This window comes from Gigantopelta aegis, chromosome 9, assembly GCF_016097555.1.
Source record: "Gigantopelta aegis isolate Gae_Host chromosome 9, Gae_host_genome, whole genome shotgun sequence".
NCBI classification, from domain to species: Eukaryota; Metazoa; Mollusca; class Gastropoda; order Neomphalida; family Peltospiridae; genus Gigantopelta; species Gigantopelta aegis.
In genome coordinates this window covers 83,219,786-83,241,963 of record NC_054707.1, presented here as the reverse complement: position 1 = coordinate 83,241,963, position 22,178 = coordinate 83,219,786, and the positions used below count along the sequence as shown (strand labels likewise).

At 38.7% G+C, this 22,178-nt stretch overlaps 1 protein-coding gene across 1 annotated transcript in view; it reads right to left on the bottom strand.

Moving 5' to 3' along the window:
- Positions 1-485: 485 nt before the first annotated feature.
- LOC121381799 (leucine-rich repeat and IQ domain-containing protein 1-like) overlaps positions 486-22,178 on the bottom strand; it is a 44,311-nt gene continuing 22,618 nt past the window's right edge. The window contains exons 10-25 of the mRNA XM_041511155.1: positions 21,786-21,869; positions 20,737-20,864; positions 19,760-19,833; positions 18,955-19,048; positions 18,377-18,538; positions 17,249-17,587; positions 16,047-16,293; positions 12,709-12,831; positions 11,995-12,047; positions 10,367-10,597; positions 9,432-9,526; positions 8,843-8,950; positions 8,168-8,288; positions 4,083-4,173; positions 3,003-3,099; positions 486-2,327 (exon numbers count right to left, since the gene is read on the bottom strand). Coding sequence (XP_041367089.1) covers positions 2,191-2,327; positions 3,003-3,099; positions 4,083-4,173; positions 8,168-8,288; positions 8,843-8,950; positions 9,432-9,526; positions 10,367-10,597; positions 11,995-12,047; positions 12,709-12,831; positions 16,047-16,293; positions 17,249-17,587; positions 18,377-18,538; positions 18,955-19,048; positions 19,760-19,833; positions 20,737-20,864; positions 21,786-21,869 — 2,184 coding nt within the window. The 3' untranslated portion in view covers positions 486-2,190. The remainder of the gene's footprint in view (positions 2,328-3,002; positions 3,100-4,082; positions 4,174-8,167; positions 8,289-8,842; positions 8,951-9,431; positions 9,527-10,366; positions 10,598-11,994; positions 12,048-12,708; positions 12,832-16,046; positions 16,294-17,248; positions 17,588-18,376; positions 18,539-18,954; positions 19,049-19,759; positions 19,834-20,736; positions 20,865-21,785; positions 21,870-22,178) is intronic.

Genomic DNA, 22,178 nt, shown 5'->3' with positions numbered 1-22,178 from the left:
GCATGGCGGCGGCAGGTTTTACCTGTCATTATTTGCGTGGTCCTAAACTATATGTCTGACACCATATAACTGTAAATAAAAATGTGCTGAGTGTGTCAATAAATAATACATATTTCTTCCTTTAGACTAGCAGGCTGAATGCTCCTGTAACCGGGCGTTTTAAACTACATTCACTACACAACCAACTGGTGATACCCAGTAATGTCTTACTTAGCTGCTTACTTAGATGCTAATACATTAAAGGCACATAGTTCTCTAAAAACAGTACACAATAGGCCTATTTTTGGTTGAAACTTACACTTTCTTGCGTAACATATTAATGTTAGTATATATCCGGTGGATTCTTGGTTGTTCTAATGTCTATAATTCACTCATCAAAATAAGTTGATAACAGTTGTTATGGACACCACAACGTTATGACATGTCAATAAAGTCGAGCACAGAACTTCGTTCCTGATAAAATCAAGTTCAACAAAAACACCTGATACACTTTGATCAATTGTTTTATTCAAATAATTATACGATAAATACACAAGTATCAAGTGAATTAAAACACTGATGTGAATGGATACCAAATCATTGGACAATGTGTCTGGGAAGGGCTTTAATAATGAAAACAATCGGAATACTTGACAAGTATGTCGTAACCTACACTGTACAGGTTACTAGGCCTGTATTTTGTGCTAACCTACAGGTGTACAGGTTACCAGGCCTGTATTTTGTGCTAACCTACACTGTACAGGTTACCAGGCCTGTATTTTGTGCTAACCTACAGGTGTACAGGTTACCAGGCCTGTATTTTGTGCTAACCTACACTGTACAGGTTACCAGGCCTGTATTTTGTGCTAACCTACACTGTACAGGTTACCAGGCCTGTATTTTGTGCTAACCTACACTGTACTGGTTACCAGGCCTGTATTTTGTGCTAACCTACAGGTGTACAGGTTACCAGGCCTGTATTTTGTGCTAACCTACAGGTGTACAGGTTACCAGGCCTGTATTTTGTGCTAACCTACACTGTACAGGTTACCAGGCCTGTATTTTGTGCTAACCTACACTGTACAGGTTACCAGGCCTGTATTTTGTGCTAACCTACACTGTACAGGTTACCAGGCCTGTATTTTGTGCTAACCTACAGGTGTACAGGTTACCAGGCCTGTATTTTGTGCTAACCTACAGGTGTACAGGTTACCAGGCCTGTATTTTGTGCAGGTGTACAGGTTACCAGGCCTGTATTTTGTGCTAACCTACAGGTGTACAGGTTACCAGGCCTGTATTTTGTGCTAACCTACACTGTACAGGTTACCAGGCCTGTATTTTGTGCTAACCTACAGGTGTGGGTTAGCAGATACAATGCTTACTGCGATGTGTGTTTGAGAGGATCAGCACAGTGTCCTGACATGACCGTTCGGCACGCACCAGAGTTTTGACGATTCTGCGGTTTTTTACGTTGTATATGGGTTACCAGACTATGCTTACTGTGATACTTGTGTTAGAAGCTCAACACAGTGTACTGACATGACCAGATGTGGCACACTGGTTGGTTGGAATGGGATACTACCGAAAACTGACAAAGGTGAATGAATCATTTGACACATCAATGTGGACATCTACCACAGAACTATAATTATCCCTCCCATGTCCAGTACAAGATTAATTAATTTTATACAACATTAAGCTTACAAGCACTTCCACAATGCAGTTCACACACAAAATATTCACAAAATCCATTGCAACACATTACTCATAATATACATATCAGTGCTTCACCACACTATAAATAATACTGACGATATCAAAATGGCAGAACAGTTTTAAACTGTGGCTAGTCTAAGAATCATAACAACATGTTAAAATGAGGAAGAAAATGCAGAATTTTAAGTAAAACGTGAACAGAAATAGCATGGAGCCACAAATGACAAACATCTGGTCCCAATTATATAATGTACAAAACGTTTTATATTTCAAGCCTAATAATTAAACATAAGATTTAAAATGCAGTTTGGTGTGTGTTTAACACATACTTAATTGAAAAGTATGAAAGTCTGGTTTGTAACTGATGTCAACTGGTTACCGGTACAACTCTCCCAAGTTAATACAGTCACATAGATCTGCAGTATTCGTTTATAAATATAAATAAATAAATTTTAGTTCAGTAAGCTCAGTATTGACTGAAGATTATCTCTGTTGTCACTTGGCTCCTTTCCGTTTCCGGCCCCCACCCCACCCAACGTCTGAATCGACTGGTTTCCTTCGCCAAGACATTTTGTCTTTTTCTTTGCTTCCCGCCGAGTGAGTCGTAATCTGTGGGAGGTGAGTGCTGTGACCTGCAAGACAGGAACAACACTGTCATTCACATCTTAGGTTACATTTCACATCACAAGTTTACATTTCACATCTGAAGTTTACATTTCACATCTGAAGTTTACCTTTAATGCCTGAAACTTACATTTTATATTTTAAGTTTGTTTCACATCTTAACTTTACATTTTACATCTTATGTTTTCCTTTGATACTCGAAGTTTACATTTTACATCTTAAACTTATGTTCCACATCTTAAATGTACATTTCACATCATACATTTATTTTGAAATTATGCAGTTTCAAAAAGTTATAATGGGTACATTTACATATGCTACATTTCCACTGACGTTACGAGATAAAGGACTATTTAAGTTACATTATTTTTGGAATTCAGAATCCCTCTAAACCTTTAATGGATCGGCCCATGTGTTTAAACACATCTGCCTTATTCGCATAAATATGAACACCCTTCTGGTTGCTAAAAGATGAACTTTTAAAAACATTCCTTTCTAATTGAGCATCCTATTCCAAAGTATACTAACATGAATAATATACGGAAGTGTTCCGTGGTACTTTGAAATCTGGAGGTAGGTGTGTGCACTCCCAGCAACCTCGCCAATGTGGATTAAAAATATATATATATATATTTATTAATTTTATTGCCATGTTGTATGATGACCCCTATATAACTATGTACCAGACACATGTGGATTCTCTCCCAGCGAGTAACGTCTTCTCTGATTTGTCTCCGTGACACTAGCACTGTCGTTAGGACCAATGGAAATAGGGCTCTTCTGAAAAAAACCAATCCAAAACTGTTACCACTCTCATAGTCACACCAGATCTAATACAAGACCGATAGTGTGTGACACTGAAACCAAAACAACAAAACTGTTACCACTCTCATAGTCACACCAGATCTAATACAAGACCGATAGTTTGTGACACTGAAACCAAACCAACAAAACTGTTACCACTCTCATAGTCACACCAGATCTAATACAAGACCAATAGTTTGTGACACTGAAACCAAAACAACAAAACTGTTACCACTCTCATAGTCACACCAGGTCTAATACAAGACCGATAGTTTGTGACACTGAAACCAAACCAACAAAACGTTTACCACTCTCATAGTCACACCATATCTAATACAAGACCGATAGTATGTGACACTGAAACCAAACCAACAAAACTGTTACCACTCTCATAGTCACATCAGGTCCTACAGAAGACAGATTCCTTATGATACTGAAAATGTTGTAACATGTCCACAAAACTAACTGAAACATGACCAGATCTGTATATAGTCCTTCCCAGACTCCATGAACACTGGTTTTTTTTATAAATAATTTCACAGAAAAAGTAATATAGAAGTGTTTTTGGAAATAACAAAAAACACTATTTCTGGGTGCAATTTAAAAAACAATCGGTTCAGAAATAAATATATTGTAATGCGTACCATGGTAAGAAAACAACATTCACTGCTGGGAAGGACTATATAGGCTATAACCCACTACAAACAAACCTCATGCAGTTTAAGACCAACTTTTAAAAGATTTAATCCTGTGACTTCAAAGAATCCACTAACAGACATTTGTGGTAGTGAGTTAATTCTCTCATATTAGACCAGAATACAACTAAACTGGATTCGTGTTTATTTACTATCCTATCTTTGTGAACAGTATAACAAAAAAAAGAAAAGAAAAAAAGAGGCAAAAATAAAATACCAGCTGATATATACAGACGTTAATAAATATTCACACTAAATACTGACCACTAAATACATTCTGTTACCAGCCAGTACATCAGAACTGATCCTTGGCAAACTGCTTTCACTTCCAAAAGAGGACATTCCTTGTACTTTACTGAAAACAAACAGACATTCCTTGTACATTACTGAAAACAAACAGACATCTCTTGTACATTACTGAAAACAAACAAACATTCTTTGTACATTACTGAAAACAAACATTCCTTGTACTTTACTGAAAACAAACACATTCCTTGTACATTACTGAAAACAAAGAGACATTCCTTGTACATTACTGAAAACAAACATTCTTTGTACATTACTGAAAACAAACATTCCTTGTACATTACTGAAAACAAACACATTCCTTGTACATTACTGAAAACAAACAGACATTCTTTGTACATTACTAAAAACAAACATTCCTTGTACATTACTGAAAACAAACTTTCCTTGTACATTACTGAAAACAAACAGACATTCTTTGTACATTACTAAAAACAAACATTCCTTGTACATTACTGAAAACAAACATTCCTTGTACATTACTGAAAACAAACAGACATTCCTTGTACATTACTGAAAACAAACATTCCTTGTACATTACTGAAAACAAACAAACATTCCTTGTACATTACTGAAAACAAACATTCCTTGTACATTACTGAAAACAAACACATTCCTTGTACATTACTGAAAACAAAGAGACATTCCTTGTACATTACTGAAAACAAACATTCTTTGTACATTACTGAAAACAAACATTCCTTGTACATTACTGAAAACAAACACATTCCTTGTACATTACTGAAAACAAACAGACATTCTTTGTACATTACTAAAAACAAACATTCCTTGTACATTACTGAAAACAAACTTTCCTTGTACATTACTGAAAACAAACAGACATTCTTTGTACATTACTAAAAACAAACATTCCTTGTACATTACTGAAAACAAACATTCCTTGTACATTACTGAAAACAAACAGACATTCCTTGTACATTACTGAAAACAAACATTCCTTGTACATTACTGAAAACAAACAAACATTCCTTGTACATTACTGAAAACAAACATTCCTTGTACATTACTGAAAACAAACACATTCCTTGTACATTACTGAAAACAAAGCGACATTCCATGTACATTACTGAAAACAAAGAGACATATTCCTTGTACATTACTGAAAACAAAGAGATTCTTTGTACATTACTGAAAACAGACATTCCTTAACACAAACATTCCTTGTACATTACTGAAAACAAACAGACATTCTTTGTACATTACTGAAAACAAACATTCCTTGTACATTACTGAAAACAGACATTCCTTGTATATTACTGAAAACAAAGAGACATTCCTTGTACATTACTGAAAACAAAGAGACATTCCTTGTACATGACTGAAAACAAACATTCCTTGTACATTACTGAAAACAAACATTCTTTGTACATTACTGAAAACAGACATTCCTTGTAAATTACTGAAAACATAGACATTCCTTGTACATTACTGAAAACAGACATTCTTTGTACATTACTGAACACAAACATTCCTTGTATATTACTGAAAACAAACATTCTTTGTACATTACTGAAAACAAACAGACATTCCTTGTACATTACTGAAAACAAACAGACATTCCTTGTACATTACTGAAGCAGACATTCCTTGTACATTACTGAAAACAAACAGACAAACCTGATGTAGTAAACAGATCACATGTTTTACCGTATAAATGCAATAGGAAGGAGAACATAATAGATCTTCATCTATTTTCTATCTTATCACAAAAATCAATTTTGAGCGTAGCAGACTATCAATGATTCTGAAGTGAAATATCACCGATATTCCAAAATCATCTTTAGAATGAAAAATGAGAGTGCTACATAATACAACCTGGTATGCTCAACAAATAAGTACACCTATCTGTCTTCTAGTTCCATAATAAATTAATAGTGATTGACAAAGATGGCATCTGTGATTCTACTTACCTAGTAGAGTTCATGTCTAGACTGCCAACCTGAGTGTGAAGCCATTCGTAGGTCCGGTGAACTCGGGTTACTTACCTAGTAGAGTTCATGTCTAGACTGCCAACCTGAGCGTGAAGCCATTTGTAGGTCCGGTGAACTCGGGTTACTTACCTAGTAGAGTCCATGTCTAGACTGCCAACCTGAGCGTGAAGCCATTCGTAGGTCCGGTGAACTCGGGTTACTTACCTAGTAGAGTCCATGTCTAGACTGCCAACCTGAGTGTGAAGCCATTCGTAGGTCCGGTGAACTCGGGTTACTTACCTAGTAGAGTTCATGTCTAGACTGCCAACCTGAGTGTGAAGCCATTCGTAGGTCCGGTGAACTCGGGTTACTTACCTAGTAGAGTCCATGTCTAGACTGCCAACCTGAGCGTGAAGCCATTCGTAGGTCCGGTGAACTCGGGTTACTTACCTAGTAGAGTCCATGTCTAGACTGCCAACCTGAGCGTGAAGCCATTCGTAGGTCTGGTGAACTCGGGTTACTTACCTAGTAGAGTCCATGTCTAGACTGCCAACCTGAGTGTGAAGCCATTCGTAGGTCCGGTGAACCCGGGTTACTTACCTAGTAGAGTCCATGTCTAGACTGCCAACCTGAGCGTGAAGCCATTCGTAGGTCCGGTGAACTCGGGTTACTTACCTAGTAGAGTCCATGTCTAGACTGCCAACCTGAGTGTGAAGCCATTCGTAGGTCCGGTGAACTCGGGTTACTTACCTAGTAGAGTCCATGTCTAGACTGCCAACCTGAGCGTGAAGCCATTCGTAGGTCCGGTGAACTCGGGTTACTTACCTAGTAGAGTCCATGTCTAGACTGCCAACCTGAGCGTGAAGCCATTCGTAGGTCCGGTGAACTCGGGTTACTTACCTAGTAGAGTCCATGTCTAGACTGCCAACCTGAGCGTGAAGCCATTCGTAGGTCTGGTGAACTCGGGTTACTTACCTAGTAGAGTCCATGTCTAGACTGCCAACCTGAGTGTGAAGCCATTCGTAGGTCCGGTGAACCCGGGTTACTTACCTAGTAGAGTCCATGTCTAGACTGCCAACCTGAGCGTGAAGCCATTCGTAGGTCCGGTGAACTCTGGTTACTTACCTAGTAGAGTCCATGTCTAGACTGCCAACCTGAGCGTGAAGCCATTCGTAGGTCCGGTGAACTCGGGTTACTTACCTAGTAGAGTCCATGTCTAGACTGCCAACCTGAGCGTGAAGCCATTCGTAGGTCCGGTGAACTCGGGTTACTTACCTAGTAGAGTCCATGTCTAGACTGCCAACCTGAGCGTGAAGCCATTCGTAGGTCCGGTGAACTCGGGTTACTTACCTAGTAGAGTCCATGTCTAGACTGCCAACCTGAGCGTGAAGCCATTCGTAGGTCCGGTGAACTCGGGTTACTTACCTAGTAGAGTCCATGTCTAGACTGCCAACCTGAGCGTGAAGCCATTCGTAGGTCCGGTGAACCCGGGTTACTTACCTAGTAGAGTCCATGTCTAGACTGCCAACCTGAGCGTGAAGCCATTCGTAGGTCCGGTGAACTCGGGTTACTTACCTAGTAGAGTCCATGTCTAGACTGCCAACCTGACTGCCAACCTGAGCGTGAAGCCATTCGTAGGTCCGGTGAACTCGGGTTACTTATCTAGTAGAGTCCATGTCTAGACTGCCAACCTGAGCGTGAAGCCATTCGTAGGTCCGGTGAACTCGGGTTACTTACCTAGTAGAGTCCATGTCTAGACTGCCAACCTGAGCGTGAAGCCATTCGTAGGTCCGGTGAACTCGGGTTACTTACCTAGTAGAGTCCATGTCTAGACTGCCAACCTGAGCGTGAAGCCATTCGTAGGTCCGGTGAACTCGGGTTACTTACCTAGTAGAGTCCATGTCTAGACTGCCAACCTGAGCGTGAAGCCATTCGTAGGTCCGGTGAACTCGGGTTACTTACCTAGTAGAGTCCATGTCTAGACTGCCAACCTGAGTGTGAAGCCATTCGTAGGTCCGGTGAACTCGGGTTACTTACCTAGTAGAGTCCATGTCTAGACTGCCAACCTGAGCGTGAAGCCATTCGTAGGTCTGGTGAACTCGAGTTACTTACCTAGTAGAGTCCATGTCTAGACTGCCAACCTGAGTGTGAAGCCATTCGTAGGTCCGGTGAACTCGGGTGACAATCTCCTGCTGTTTGTGGACATTCTGTTGCTCAATCAATTCACCTTTAGCTTAAACATATAAAATAACAAAAAACAATGATCACTTGTTTTTGTGACTGCTATTTTTCAATTAAATATTATTATTATAATTATTATTTGTAAACATATTTTAGCAGTCATCTGATACAGAATAACTGAATTGAATTAAAGAATTAATCATTAGTAAGAAAGACAGTTCATTTATGATACTAATGTATAGTTTAGCAAATGAAATCGCTCTCCTCTCCCCATCCTGACAACTGTAACATTTATGATTGTAACTGATTAAATTAAATATTAAGATTTTGATGTCATGATCTCAGGACTATAACAGAATTTATCACTTGGAGGCATCAGGCAATTGTTTTATATACTCCCACCCACACAATAAAATTTAATTTTCCCATGCATACAGAGGGTGAAAAGATGCATAAAATAATAATCACAATGTCTCATCTCAACACACTCCCTCCACACAATGTCATGTGATCTATTCTGGAACAGACTTTAAAGGTCATACAGTTTTGTAGAGCCTCCATAACTTGAGAAATACTCCATGATGATAATTCCTGTGACCGACATACCTTGGAAATATTCCTTCCTTGGCAAAACCTTCCTGGCAGGAACACGGACCGGGTTCAACTTGGTGGTCTCCTCCAACTTCCGAAACAAAGCCAAACGCTGGTGTGGGTCTGAAAACAATATAATTATTGTAATTATTAATACAGGAACACTTTAAAATGTTCATGTTTGTAAATGGCATAAGTACTGCCAGCTGTAAAAAAAAGAAAGAAAAGGAACACTTGTTTAAAAGATCTAAAAGAAATAGAATTTTATAAATTGGTATTACATTTTGCTACGATACCCAATCACAAACACTTATATTTCTATAGTTGATACACTAAAATACAACCGTCTCTTTCAGAAACTATTCTAGTCTAGTTCTAGTGTGGTATCATTATTCACTTTCATATTATTAATGTCTTACTAAGATAACATTCAGAACTATTATAAATCGTTATCTCCATGTTGACAGGACTCGACCAAGTAGCCTGAGGTAGCAGTGGGTGAAGGTAAACAGCAGTTTTTGGTGAAAAGATGCAATTTCTCAACACTGAGCTAACACATCGAGAGCATGACGACATTTCACTGTATTTGGATTTTTACAATTACCTAATCGGTTTATCTTCTTCCGTCTGTCGGCGTTGTATTTCATTTTCTTAGCTCTCTGCATCATAAGTGCTGCAGTACGAGTGTTGTGAAATCCCCTGAAACACAAACAATAAAACATATATTGAAAACATAGAACAACAATCATCAAGTAGTTGAGTCAGCTGCCATATCAAGTATATTTATTTTATTAAATATGTCCATATCGGGTAGGTTCTTGGTTGTCCTGTTTACACATGCTTAAGAACGTATCATGGTGTCACTACACACCTCAGTGTTTAGGGGAGCTAACACGCTCACTCCCCATCACTCCCTTGAGACTAGGAGTAATTTTAGCTCCCTTTAGCCTGTTCATCTATATATGGTATCAATATGGAAATATCTGACATGGCTCCCCATAATCCAAGTTAGGAACACAGTTATTCACTCCTCCCCTCAATTGTCTAGCACGTGGTAGAATGTGCATCATACTAGATTTGAGTAAACACAGTTAGAAATACATTCAAGTGAATACCTAATTCGCTGTATATAGCAGTGAACTGTATGTTCAGTTTGACAATCCATCTGTGTAGTTGAGTAAAAGCAGTTTTACTAGTGTCTTCGACTCTGGTTAAAGGTTAACTTACATGTATCTCCTCACTACAACTTGGCAAAACACTTTCGTTCTGGTTTTAACTTTACTTTATCATAAAGTTAACATTTAAATAAACATACCTGGTGCTCTTAAAACACTGTATAATTTTATCTAAAACTTACATTTCCTATTTAAAAAATGTATGATGACCTAAATCTATCTTGAGATATGTAAATGCTTATATCATGATCAATGGAAGTGTCCTGACCTATCATGTGTCAACAAGATGTCACATAAAAATGTCTTAATCACAATTTAGTAAAAACATTTTCTAGACTACATTTAAAAGTGAGTGACTGTATACCATTCCTCAGACAATTTTTCTTCTTTCCTCGACTGGACTGAGTGAGGGGTATCAAGTGATATTGTGCTGTGATTCGACGATGGAGGTCGCGGTTGTCTCCCTTTGATATCTGACAGAGGCGAGTCTGCATTACGCCAAGCATGTCTTGGTTTCTCGGGGGGATGAAGGTCAAGGTGGGGTATGTCCGGGGTCATTCTCCGACCAATTGGCGGTTTACCAAGTACAGCATGGCTAAAGAATTAAACAAAATACTTGTGTTGTGATAAAAATCAATGAATAACAAGCTTTCAAGTTCAGTCAACCAGTAGAAAGGTGCCAGAAAGTTGTGCTAGAAAAAACTGTCTAGCATATGTCCCTGTGACTATAATATGCCCTTTTCATTGGTTAATTGGTCTCGTCGTTTAGGAGGTAGACAGCTACCTGTTTGTTAATTCATTCCATAATTAAAGGTAGTACTTTACATCACGTAATATGTAACGCTGCATGCATTCCTTCCAATGTAATTCAGCTGTGAGCATGGTAGTGATGTCACAGTTCAAAAATAAAATGCAGTAAATTTTATAATAATTACACTATAATTCTACATATGAAAATAGAAAATATTTCTGACACTTGTCCTTTTGTAGGTTGATTTTCTTGAGATTTGTGTCAGAAAACCCATCTACAAAGGACTCGTGCCAGAAACTATTATTCCCATTGTACTTATAAAGCAACACTACTGGGCCCAACAACTTCCCGTATCTCCTAAGTTCAAGGGTCAAGGGGTTGAACCAGAAGGTGTAAAGGGGTTGAACCAGAAGGTGTAAAAGTTAGTTTTTGTGTAACGACACCACGTAGAGCACACTGATTAATTAATAACTGGATGTAAAACATTTGATAATTATGACAAATTGTGATACAAGTCTTCAGAACCAACAATAAATACCAAGTCCTCTTCTCACTATAATCACCGATATAGAGAACCAACAATAAATACCAAGTCCTCTTCTCACTATAATCACCGATATAGAGAACCAACAATAAATACCAAGTCCTCTTCTCACTATAATCACCGATATAGAGAACCAACAATAAATACCAAGTCCTCTTCTCACTATAATCACCGATATAGTGAACCAACAATAAATACCAAGTCCTCTTCTCACTATAATCACCGATATAGAGAACCAACAATAAATACCAAGTCCTCTTCTCACTATAATCACCGATATAGAGAACCAACAATAAATACCAAGTCCTCTTCTCACTATAATCACCGATATAGAGAACCAACAATAAATACCAAGTCCTCTTCTCACTATAATCACCGATATAGAGAACCAACAATAAATACCAAGTCCTCTTCTCACTATAATCACCGATATAGAGAACCAACAATAAATACCAAGTCCTCTTCTCACTATAATCACCGATATAGAGAACCAACAATAAATACCAAGTCCTCTTCTCACTATAATCACCGATATAGACAGAGGAGGCGGGGCAAAGTATGAAAGAACAACTGAGGCTAATTCACAGGTTTTATATGTCTGGCTTTCCTTACTTTGGGGCAAAATTGGGGGAGAGGGTAGCTACAACACTGGTGCTTCTTTCCATACTTGTCTATAATGCGCTATATATAAAGTTACCTTTGAGGTATCTGTGGCACTTCAGGTGGTCGCCAACCTTTTTCCAGGCTTTCCTGAAACATTTAATAATTATCATAACACAATACCAAATAAAATGATGAAAATATGGTAAATTGTAATAGTTCTATAAAGATTTTCAACTGATATACATTTGTAAGGTGTTTACAATTTTATAATTGTTTGTATAATTTTATTGTACACACAATAAAGAATGGCTTTCTGTACTATAGACAAAGACAAAAATATGTCACTGAAGTTCAGTATTTAAGGATATTACATACTTTTATTATGGGCATTTTAATCAAATATTTAAACACTGCCTTAAGATTATTTTTTATTGTTTCATCAGCATTGAAAAAGGACCAGACTGTGAACATCCCACAACAGGATAGCACATACCATGGACTTTGATACACCAGTCATGGGGCAATTGCAGGTATGTGGCATAGATTGTCACCAGATAAGCACTTCCTGTGGTTGAACAGTTTTCAAGAGCTGTGATATGGAAGCGGACAGCAAAAGAAGTTAAGAAAAAAAAAGGTTTGCCAAATTATAAAGAAACAAGATGGAAATCAAAGGAGTGATAGAAAAGGGAGAAATGAGATAAATTACACAATTTATTTATAAAAAAAAAAAAAAAAAAAAATAAAAAATAAAAATAAATAATAAATAAATAAATAAATAACAAAAGATAATCTTGTTTGCCATAGTTACCTCGTCGAAGTTGAATTCACTCATATCAAACTCGTCAATGTCGTCGTCCATGTCAGGTTGCATTCTCGCAAACTCGAGCGCTGCTGACAGCTTTAGACGGAGGATAAATCCACGCCAGGCGGCCTGCAAGTAATAACATGATAAATCCACGCCACGTGGCCTGCAAGTAATAACATGATAAATCCATGCCACGTGGCCTGCAAGTAATAACATGATAAATCCATGCCACATGGCCTGCAAGTAATAACACGATAAATCCATGCCATGTGGCCTGCAAGTAATAACATGATAAATCCACAACACTCAGCCTGCAAGTAATAACATGATAAATCCACGTCATGCGGCCTGCAAGTAATAACATGATAAATCCACACGTGGCCTGCAAGAAATAACATGATAAATCCACACCGCTCGGCCTGCAAGTAATAACATGATAAATCCACGTCACGCTGCCTGCAAGTAATAACATGATAAATCCACGCCACACGGCCTGCAAGTAATATGATAAATCCACGTCACAAACGGCCTGCAAGTAATAACATGATAAATCCATGCCACACGGCCTGCAAGTAATAACATGATAAATCCACACCACTCGGCCTGCAAGTAATAACATGATAAATCCATGCCACACGGCCTGCAAGTAATAACATGATAAATCCATGCCACACGGCCTGCAAGTAATAACATGATAAATCCACACCACTCGGCCTGCAAGTAATAACATGATAAATCCACACCGCTCGGCCTGCAAGTAATAACATGATAAATCCACGCCACGTGGCCTGCAAGTAATAACATGGTAAATCCACACCACTCAGCCTGCAAGTAATAACATGATAAATCCATGTCACGCGGCCTGCAAGTAATAACATAATAAATCCACGCCACATGGCCTGCAAGTAATAACATGATAAATCCACGCCACGTGGCCTGCAAGTACTAACATGATAAATCCACACCACTCGGCCTGCAAGTAATAAAATGATAAATCCACGTCACGCGGCCTGCAATTAATAACATGATAAATCCACGCCACGTGGCCTGCAAGTAATAACATGATAAATCCACACCACTCAGCCTGCAAGTAATAACATGATAAATCCACGTCACGCGGCCTGCAAGTAATAACATGATAAATCCACGCCACACGGTCTGCAAGTAATAACATGATAAATCCACGTCACATGGCCTGCAAGTAATAACATGATAAATCCACACCACTCGGCCTGCAAGTAATAAAATGATAAATCCACGTCACGCGGCCTGCAATTAATAACATGATAAATCCACGCCACGTGGCCTGCAAGTAATAACATGATAAATCCACACCACTCAGCCTGCAAGTAATAACATGATAAATCCACGTCACGCGGCCTGCAAGTAATAACATGATAAATCCACACCACTCGGCCTGCAAGTAATAACATGATAAATCCACGTCACGCGGCCTGCAAGTAATAACATGATAAATCCACACCACTCAGCCTGCAAGTAATAACATGATAAATCCACGTCACGCGGCCTGCAAGTAATAACATGATAAATCCACGTCACGTGGCCTGCAAGTAATAACATGATAAATCCACGTCACGCGGCCTGCAAGTAATAACATGATAAATCGACACCATGCAGCCTACAAGTAATAACAAGATAAATCCACGCCACGTGGCCTGCAAGTAATAACATGATATATCCACGCCACGTGGCCTGCAAATAATAACATGATAAATCCACACCACTCGGCCTGCAAGTAATAACATGATAAATCCACGCCACGTGGCCTGCAAGTAATAACATGATAAATCCACACCACGTGGCCTGCAAGTAATAACATGATAAATCCACACCACTCGGCCTGCAAGTAATAACATGATAAATCGACACCATGCAGCCTACAAGTAATAACATGATAAATCCACGCCACGTGGCCTGCAAGTAATAACATGATAAATCCACGTTATGTGGCCTGCAAGTAATAACATGATAATTCTGGATCTATTATTTCAAGTACTTGATACAAGGAACTAAATGATATTTGAATTTGGTGTGGAATTTCTTTTATAGTCCAAATCGAGACAGAGATCCAGGGTGAGTGAATGTCATGGGATCTGAACTGCTGCTCACAACAGTAAAAAGGTTTTTATACACTTATTTTCAAATTTATTCAGTGCTAATATGTAGACACCCTTCAATAAAATATCCGGGTAAACTATTATGAAGATGATATTTTTAATTTTAATGCTTAGTTGTTATGTATGCTATATTTTATAAGTTAGCAATAGACTAGAATAAACTAATAAGAAAAGAAAGAAAGAAATGTTTTATTTAACGACACACTCAACACATTTTAATTACGGTTATATGGCGTCAGACATATGGTTAAGGACCACACAGATATTGAGAGGAAACCCGCTGTCACCACTTCATGGGCTACTCTTTCTGATTAGCAGCATGGGATCTTTTATATGCACATCCCACAGACAGGACAGCACATACCACAGCCTTTGATATACCAGTCGTGGTGCACTGGCTGTGACGAGAAATAGCCCAATGGGCCCACCGACGGGGATCGATCCCAGACCGAGCACGCATCGAGCAAGCGCTGTACCACTGAGCTACGTCCCGCCCCAGAATAAACTAATAAGTACATATAGTTGTATTTAAAAGACAAAGGTATTAGTTGCAGTGTTTCATTAGTCACCACGGTCAGGTGAGATATGCTAATGTCACCACGGTCAGGTGAGATACGCTAATGTCACCACGGTCAGGTGAGATACGCTAATGTCACCACGGTCAGGTGAGATACGCTAATGTCATCACAGTCAGGTAAGATACGCTAAGGTGAGATACGCTAATGTCACCACGGTCAGGTGAGATACGCTAATGTCACCACGGTCAGGTGAGATACGCTAATGTCACCACGGTCAGGTGAGATACGCTAAGGTGAGATACGCTAATGTCGCCACGGTCAGGTGAGATACGCTAATGTCACCACGGTCAGGTGAGATACGCTAATGTCACCACGGTCAGGTGAGATACGCTAATGTCACCACGGTCAGGTGAGATACGCTAATGTCACCACGGTCAGGTGAGATACGCTAATGTCACCACAGTCAGGTGAGATACGCTAATGTCACCACGGTCTGGTGAGATACGCTAATGTCCTTCCTAATATAATGATCATACGTTTCTTATATGTTAAAGCTCATAATTAAATAAAGACAAAATTATTTTAAAATCTTGAAAATAAACAAGCAATATAATGTTTAATTTTGTTTTGCTAACAAACTACTTATTGGGTAGTATCATCTAGTTGTTTCTTGTCACATATGTACCTGTATTACAGTTGCAGCACGATTCAGTTCTTCAATTATCAACATTTGCTCCATTGAAAATCTGGAGTTGTCTTTTCTTGGAGCACGCATTTGTCCTGTTCTGTGTTGTAATTTTTGCCTCGTCCAATATTCTCGCCAGGCTGCCTGTATGACCATTGCCGATGTCCACAGTTCAGTGTATCTGGAGATTTCTCTTCGGACACAGTATCCTTTGTAGACCGCCTGGATTTTGCTGGCAGCACTTTGTCTGTGAGTGAATAATAAACAAGAAAAACTTTGTAATACACCAGCATCAACAATTCACAAATATACTATGAAAACTCTGCTAGATTTCTTTTCACAGTACATGATGAACAGATTTGAATAATTACATGCAATAATTCTGTTTGACAAACATCCTGATTTAAACAAATATACCGACACTTTATCTAGAGAATGAGAAGACAATGAGGAGCCATTCAACAATTAAGGAATAATTTACCATTTTTTTTACAACCTTTCTCACCGAGGTAACACTTTCTAAAATACTGCGTGTTTATTAACACTGTAGTTGTTTGTATTTTGCATTAAGAGATGATTTTATAAGGTGGAGGTGAGATTGTGAGTTTATTAAAAGTCGTTGTTGTGTTTGTATTTTGCATTATTAAATTATGTTATAAGGTCTCACTACACAGTTCACTTCCGGATTCATCACGGTCCACTATGGTTCCTAATTGTAACATATGTTGTAGTTCACATCTTCATTTCTAGTAATTGGAGAAGAATTAAAACAATTTTTATTTTTCAATGGCAAGCCTTCTGGACAGATTCTGCCCATGTTATTTTGTAATATTGTGCATTGACCTTTTGGGGACATGGTGTATAGTGGAAGAGGCGGCTGGTGTGAATCGGTTCCTGAACTACCTGTTCTAACTGGTACTACAGTCAGACGTGGTCATATAGCAAAAAATTAGATGGAAATATTCTCAATTTTAAATTGAAAATAAATGCTTATATAATGTAATGTTTGCAATGGTGTATGTTGTTAGTGCCAACGAGAACCTGTTCTACTGGCAATCTTCATTTGAAGTTAGGCAAATTAATATGGATTTCAATGGCAGATGACATCTGTGTAGTGAGACCTAAGGCTTTAATGTCATTCCACCATGAACTACAAATCGACTGTTGAATAAACTGATGAAACCGTCACCCATAGCGTTTACCTTTCTGCGTCTAGTTTGCTCATCGCTGGTTTATCTGCTGCATTCGAATGATTCTCGTTTAGCTGTATCTCTGTCTGGTCTCTGTCACAACTTGACTTGAGAGCCTTCTCAAACAGATCTTTGGGATTAAGGAAGACGTGTTCGTCTTTCTTCTTCGTCCTCACTGATCGCGTCTGGCCGGATCTCGGTGTCTGCGGGGCTTTGGGAATGTTCATCGAGATGTTCCCGTACTCGTGTGCATACCGGTGGTCGACGGCCATCTTGAAAGACTTGTCACAGTAGCGGAAATAAATCTCACACATCTCCAGTTGGTTGGGAGCAGGAAGCGATTTGGCTGAACTGAACGAAGACCAAATGTTTTTAAGACTATAAGTACACAACGCACTTTAAAACAGAAGATTTGACTTACATATCCAAGTGAACAAGCTATTAGAAAATATATATTTCTATTATGAAAGCCAATAGAAGAAAAGTGTCAAAGAAAGGAATATTATTTTAACGACACCTCAGCACAATTTATTTGAAACTATGGCCATTTAGTTTCTAATTTATGGTTATTTCAACACTTGGTTAAGAGAGACACACAGAAGAGAGAGAGAGCGCGAGAGAGAGCGCGAGAGAGAGAGAGAGAGAGAGAGAGAGAGAGAGAGATGGGGAGGATACACATACTAAAAAAGAACAAGGGACATTTTTAATGTAGGCAGGACAGCACATACAGTGGCTTTTAAGGTGGGGCACTGGTTAGAATGGGACAAAACCTGAGTCGATAGAGGCTGATCAATCCTGCAACCCACTACCCTTCAGGCGAGTGCTCTAACACTAAACCTGTGGGATGAAGTGTAACCAACACTGCCCTTCAGGCGAGTGCTCTAACACTAAACCTGTGGGTTGAAGTGTAACCAACACTGCCCTTCAGGCGAGTGCTCTAACACTAAACCTGTGGGTTGAAGTGTAACCAACACTGCCCTTCAGGCGAGTGCTCTAACACTAAACCTGTGGATTGAAGTGTAACCAACACTGCCCTTCAGGTGAGTGCTCTAACACTAAACCTGTGGGTTGAAGTGTAACCAACACTGCCCTTCAGGCGAGTGCTCTAACACTAAACCTGTGGGATGAAGTGTAACCAACCTTAAATCATCATCAAAGTGATTGCGCAGGTCGACATTCGTCTGTATCTGGGTGAGACACATCATCTCAAAGTTGCTCGATGTACTGAGAGGTGTGGAACAGTCGTGATCCACTGGGTTACCATCCAACACCTTCAGTCGGGGCAGGTGGTGCTCAAACAGCCTGTAGTGAAATCATGAATTACCATCAGTAAACTGGTGTTTAAATAATTACCATCCAACACCTTCAGTCGGGGCAAGTGGTGCTCAAACAGCCTGTAGTGAAATCATGAATTACCACCAGTAAACAGGTGTTTAAATAATTACCATCCAACACCTTCTGTCTGGGAAGGTGGCGCTCAAACAGCCTGTAGTGAAATCATGAATTACCACCAGTAAACAGGTGTTTAAATAATTACCATCCAACACCTTCTGTCTGGGCAGGTGGCGCTCAAACAGCCTGTAGTGAAATCTTATTATTATTTATTAAATATGATATCATGTCTACTGTGCTGTGTACTGTAGCATTACATACAGTAATGTATAATTTTTTCAACATTTAAATCTTTGCTTTTCTTGAGACTTGAAAAATAAACCAACCCTTTGATATGCTCCTCAGTCATTGGGTTACCATGGAGATAGAGTTCTTCTAAGTACTTGCACTTAGTGACGATTTCTTGAAGGTGATCAGCATCTGTAATGATGGATATTATGAATGGATGGATGCATGGATGAATGAATGAACAAACGAACGACAGTTTAATAACCTCAGCACAAAATACATATTTATTACCAAGTGTGATCTGGACAAGGATTTACTGTTATGTGCAAAGTAGGTCACAATGACCTAGTAATAGAACATGACACACCACCATCCCAAGTTGTTCCTACATGTGAGGTTTGATGGTCCTGTATGCATCTGTATGCAAGATATAGTCCGGACAAGGATTTACTGTTATGTGCAAAGTAGGTCACAATGACCTAGTAATAGAACATGACACACCACCATCCCAAGTTGTTCCTACATGTGAGGTTTGATGGTCCTGTATGCAAGATATAGTCCGGACAAGGATTTACTGTTATGTGCAAAGTAGGTCACAATGACCTAGTAATAGAACATGACACACCACCATCCCAAGTTGTTCCTACATGTGAGGTTTGATGGTCCTGTATGCATCTGTATGCAAGATATGGTCTGGACAAAAAAATGTTAACAGTCAGATGGACGGACAATGCCATACCATAATATGATGGGTGTATAAAAACATCCCCAAAACAGCCATTAAATATAATATTTTTGTCCATAGATATATAAATATTTCTCCAATCGTACATACATACCGAAACTGAAAAATATTATTTATGAGTATAATTCAAAACAGCAGGCATGTTTAAAATAACTCACCTAATATTTGGTTGTTTCTTATGTTGAACACCTTCAACATAATACAGTTTTCAACAGACTCAATTTCACAAAGGCTGTAAGAATATTAACAAGATCATTTTATATACAAGACAACAACAACAAAAAGCTTGATTTATAACTAGGTAGAAATTGTAAGCTCTACATCAAATTAATTTCTACCACTTAAAAATCATTACCATTAGTTACTACACTGTCTAACATCAGGAGCCTGTTGTTAAATAAATGAATCAAAAGTATCATGCACAAAAACAAAAAAATGTAAGACACAGGGCATAAAAATTGAATTTTTTAGACAACCGACATGTCATTTGTGTGATTTTCTTCAGTAGTTCAGATACAAATGAAAATGTTAATGGGCCACAGTAATCATCTATTATTATTATCTGCCAAAAACAGTGATCAAATTAACCAACATGTCTTTTTTTAATTTCTGACGAACGATTACAGCTTTTGCATGAAGATCCGTTGTTTATGTTGATAATGGGTTTTCATAACCAAAGAACGATAAAATAATCGTTCATGCCAAATTTTATGCACTTATGTTACCAGATTTACCTAGTAGATATATCAGTAATTCACAGATGTGATACCCATTTAAAAATACTACTTATTCCTTCATACTTGAACATTATTTTATGTTGTGTAAACCTTCACATGATTTTTTTGTCAAAATTAATCTAGTGTCCCAAAAGTTTAGAAATATTTGTATTCACGAGAGAGAGAGAAAAAGAGAGAGAGAGAGAGAGAGAGAGAGAGAGAGAGAGAGAGAGAGAGAGAGAGAGAGAGAGAGAGAGAGAGAGAGAGAGAGACTTGGATTGGATTGCATTGCATGGGAAATAATTTAATGTGCATGTTCAGAGCAAGCTATTGTAGGGCATGCCTGTGTTGAGTGCACCTTTTGGCGTAGGCCAGTTTTGTCAAAGACATATACAGAAATAGACTGTGTCAAGTGTCACCTGTTCTGTTCCATATTTAGTTGACTCAACAGTGGGAGCCAGAGAGAGCGCAGACTGCTCAGCGAGCTGATACTGTTGTCCTGTAACAGACACGCCTCGAGAAGAACCTGGTTCCTGACGTCCGCAAACTGCAACACAGAGGTGAAAAGTTGACACTACCACTAGAGCACACTCATTAATGAATCATCAGCTATTGGATGCCACACATTTGGTGACTAGACAACATTGATTTATTAATCATCAGCTATTGGATGTCAAACATTGGGTCACTAGACAACATTGATTTATTAATCATCAGCTATTGTATGCCACACATTTGGTGACTAGACAACATTGATTTATTAATCATCAGCTATTGGATGTTAAACATTGGGTCACTAGACAACATTGATTTATTAAGCATCGGCTATTGGATGTCAAACATTGGGTCACTAGACAACATTGATTTATTAATCATCAGCTATTGGATGTCAAACATTGGGTCACTAGACAACATTGATTTATTAAGCATCGGCTATTGGATGTCAAACATTGGGTCACTAGACAACATGGATTTGTTAATCATCGGCTATTGGATGTCAAACATTGGGTCACTAGACAACATTGATTTATTAATCATCAGCTATTGGATGTCAAACATTGTGTCACTAGACAACATTGATTTATTAATCATCGGCTATTGGATGTCAAACATTGGGTCACTAGACAACATTGATTTATTAATCATTAGCTATTGGATGTCAAACATTTGGTCACTAAAACATTCTATGTCTTCAGAAGAAACACAGAACATTTTTCCATAAGCAGAAAAGGATCTTTTATATGCACTTTCCCACAGATAAGACAGCACATACCATGTCCTTTAATATATTAGTCGTGAGGCACTGGTTTGGATGGGTCCATCAAATGAACTGAAACTGTATGATAGAGGTACAAACCTCTGGTAAGTTATTAGAGAACAGGTCGAGGAACTGCAGTAGACACAGTTTGTGGAGGTGGTCTGTGGTCTGGAGGTGGTTATTCTAAAACTGTATTAACCAGGTACAAACCTCCAGTAAGTTATTAGAGGACAAGTCGAGGAACTGCAGTAGACACAGTTTGTGGAGGTGGTCTGTGGTCTGGAGGTGGTTATTCTAAAACTGTATTAACCAGGTACAAACCTCCAGTAAGTTATTAGTGGACAGGTCAAGGAACTGCAGTAGACACAGTTTGTGGAGGTGGTCTATGTCTGGAGGTGGGTTATTCTAAAACTGTATTAACCAGGTACAAACCTCCAGTAAGTTATTAGCAGACAGGTCAAGGAACTGCAGTAGACAGTGTGGTCTATGTCTGGAGGTGGTTATTCTAAAACTGTATTAACCAGGTACAAACCTCCAGTAAGTTATTAGTGGACAGGTCGAGGAACTGCAGTAGACATAGTTTGTGGAGGTGGTCTATGGTCT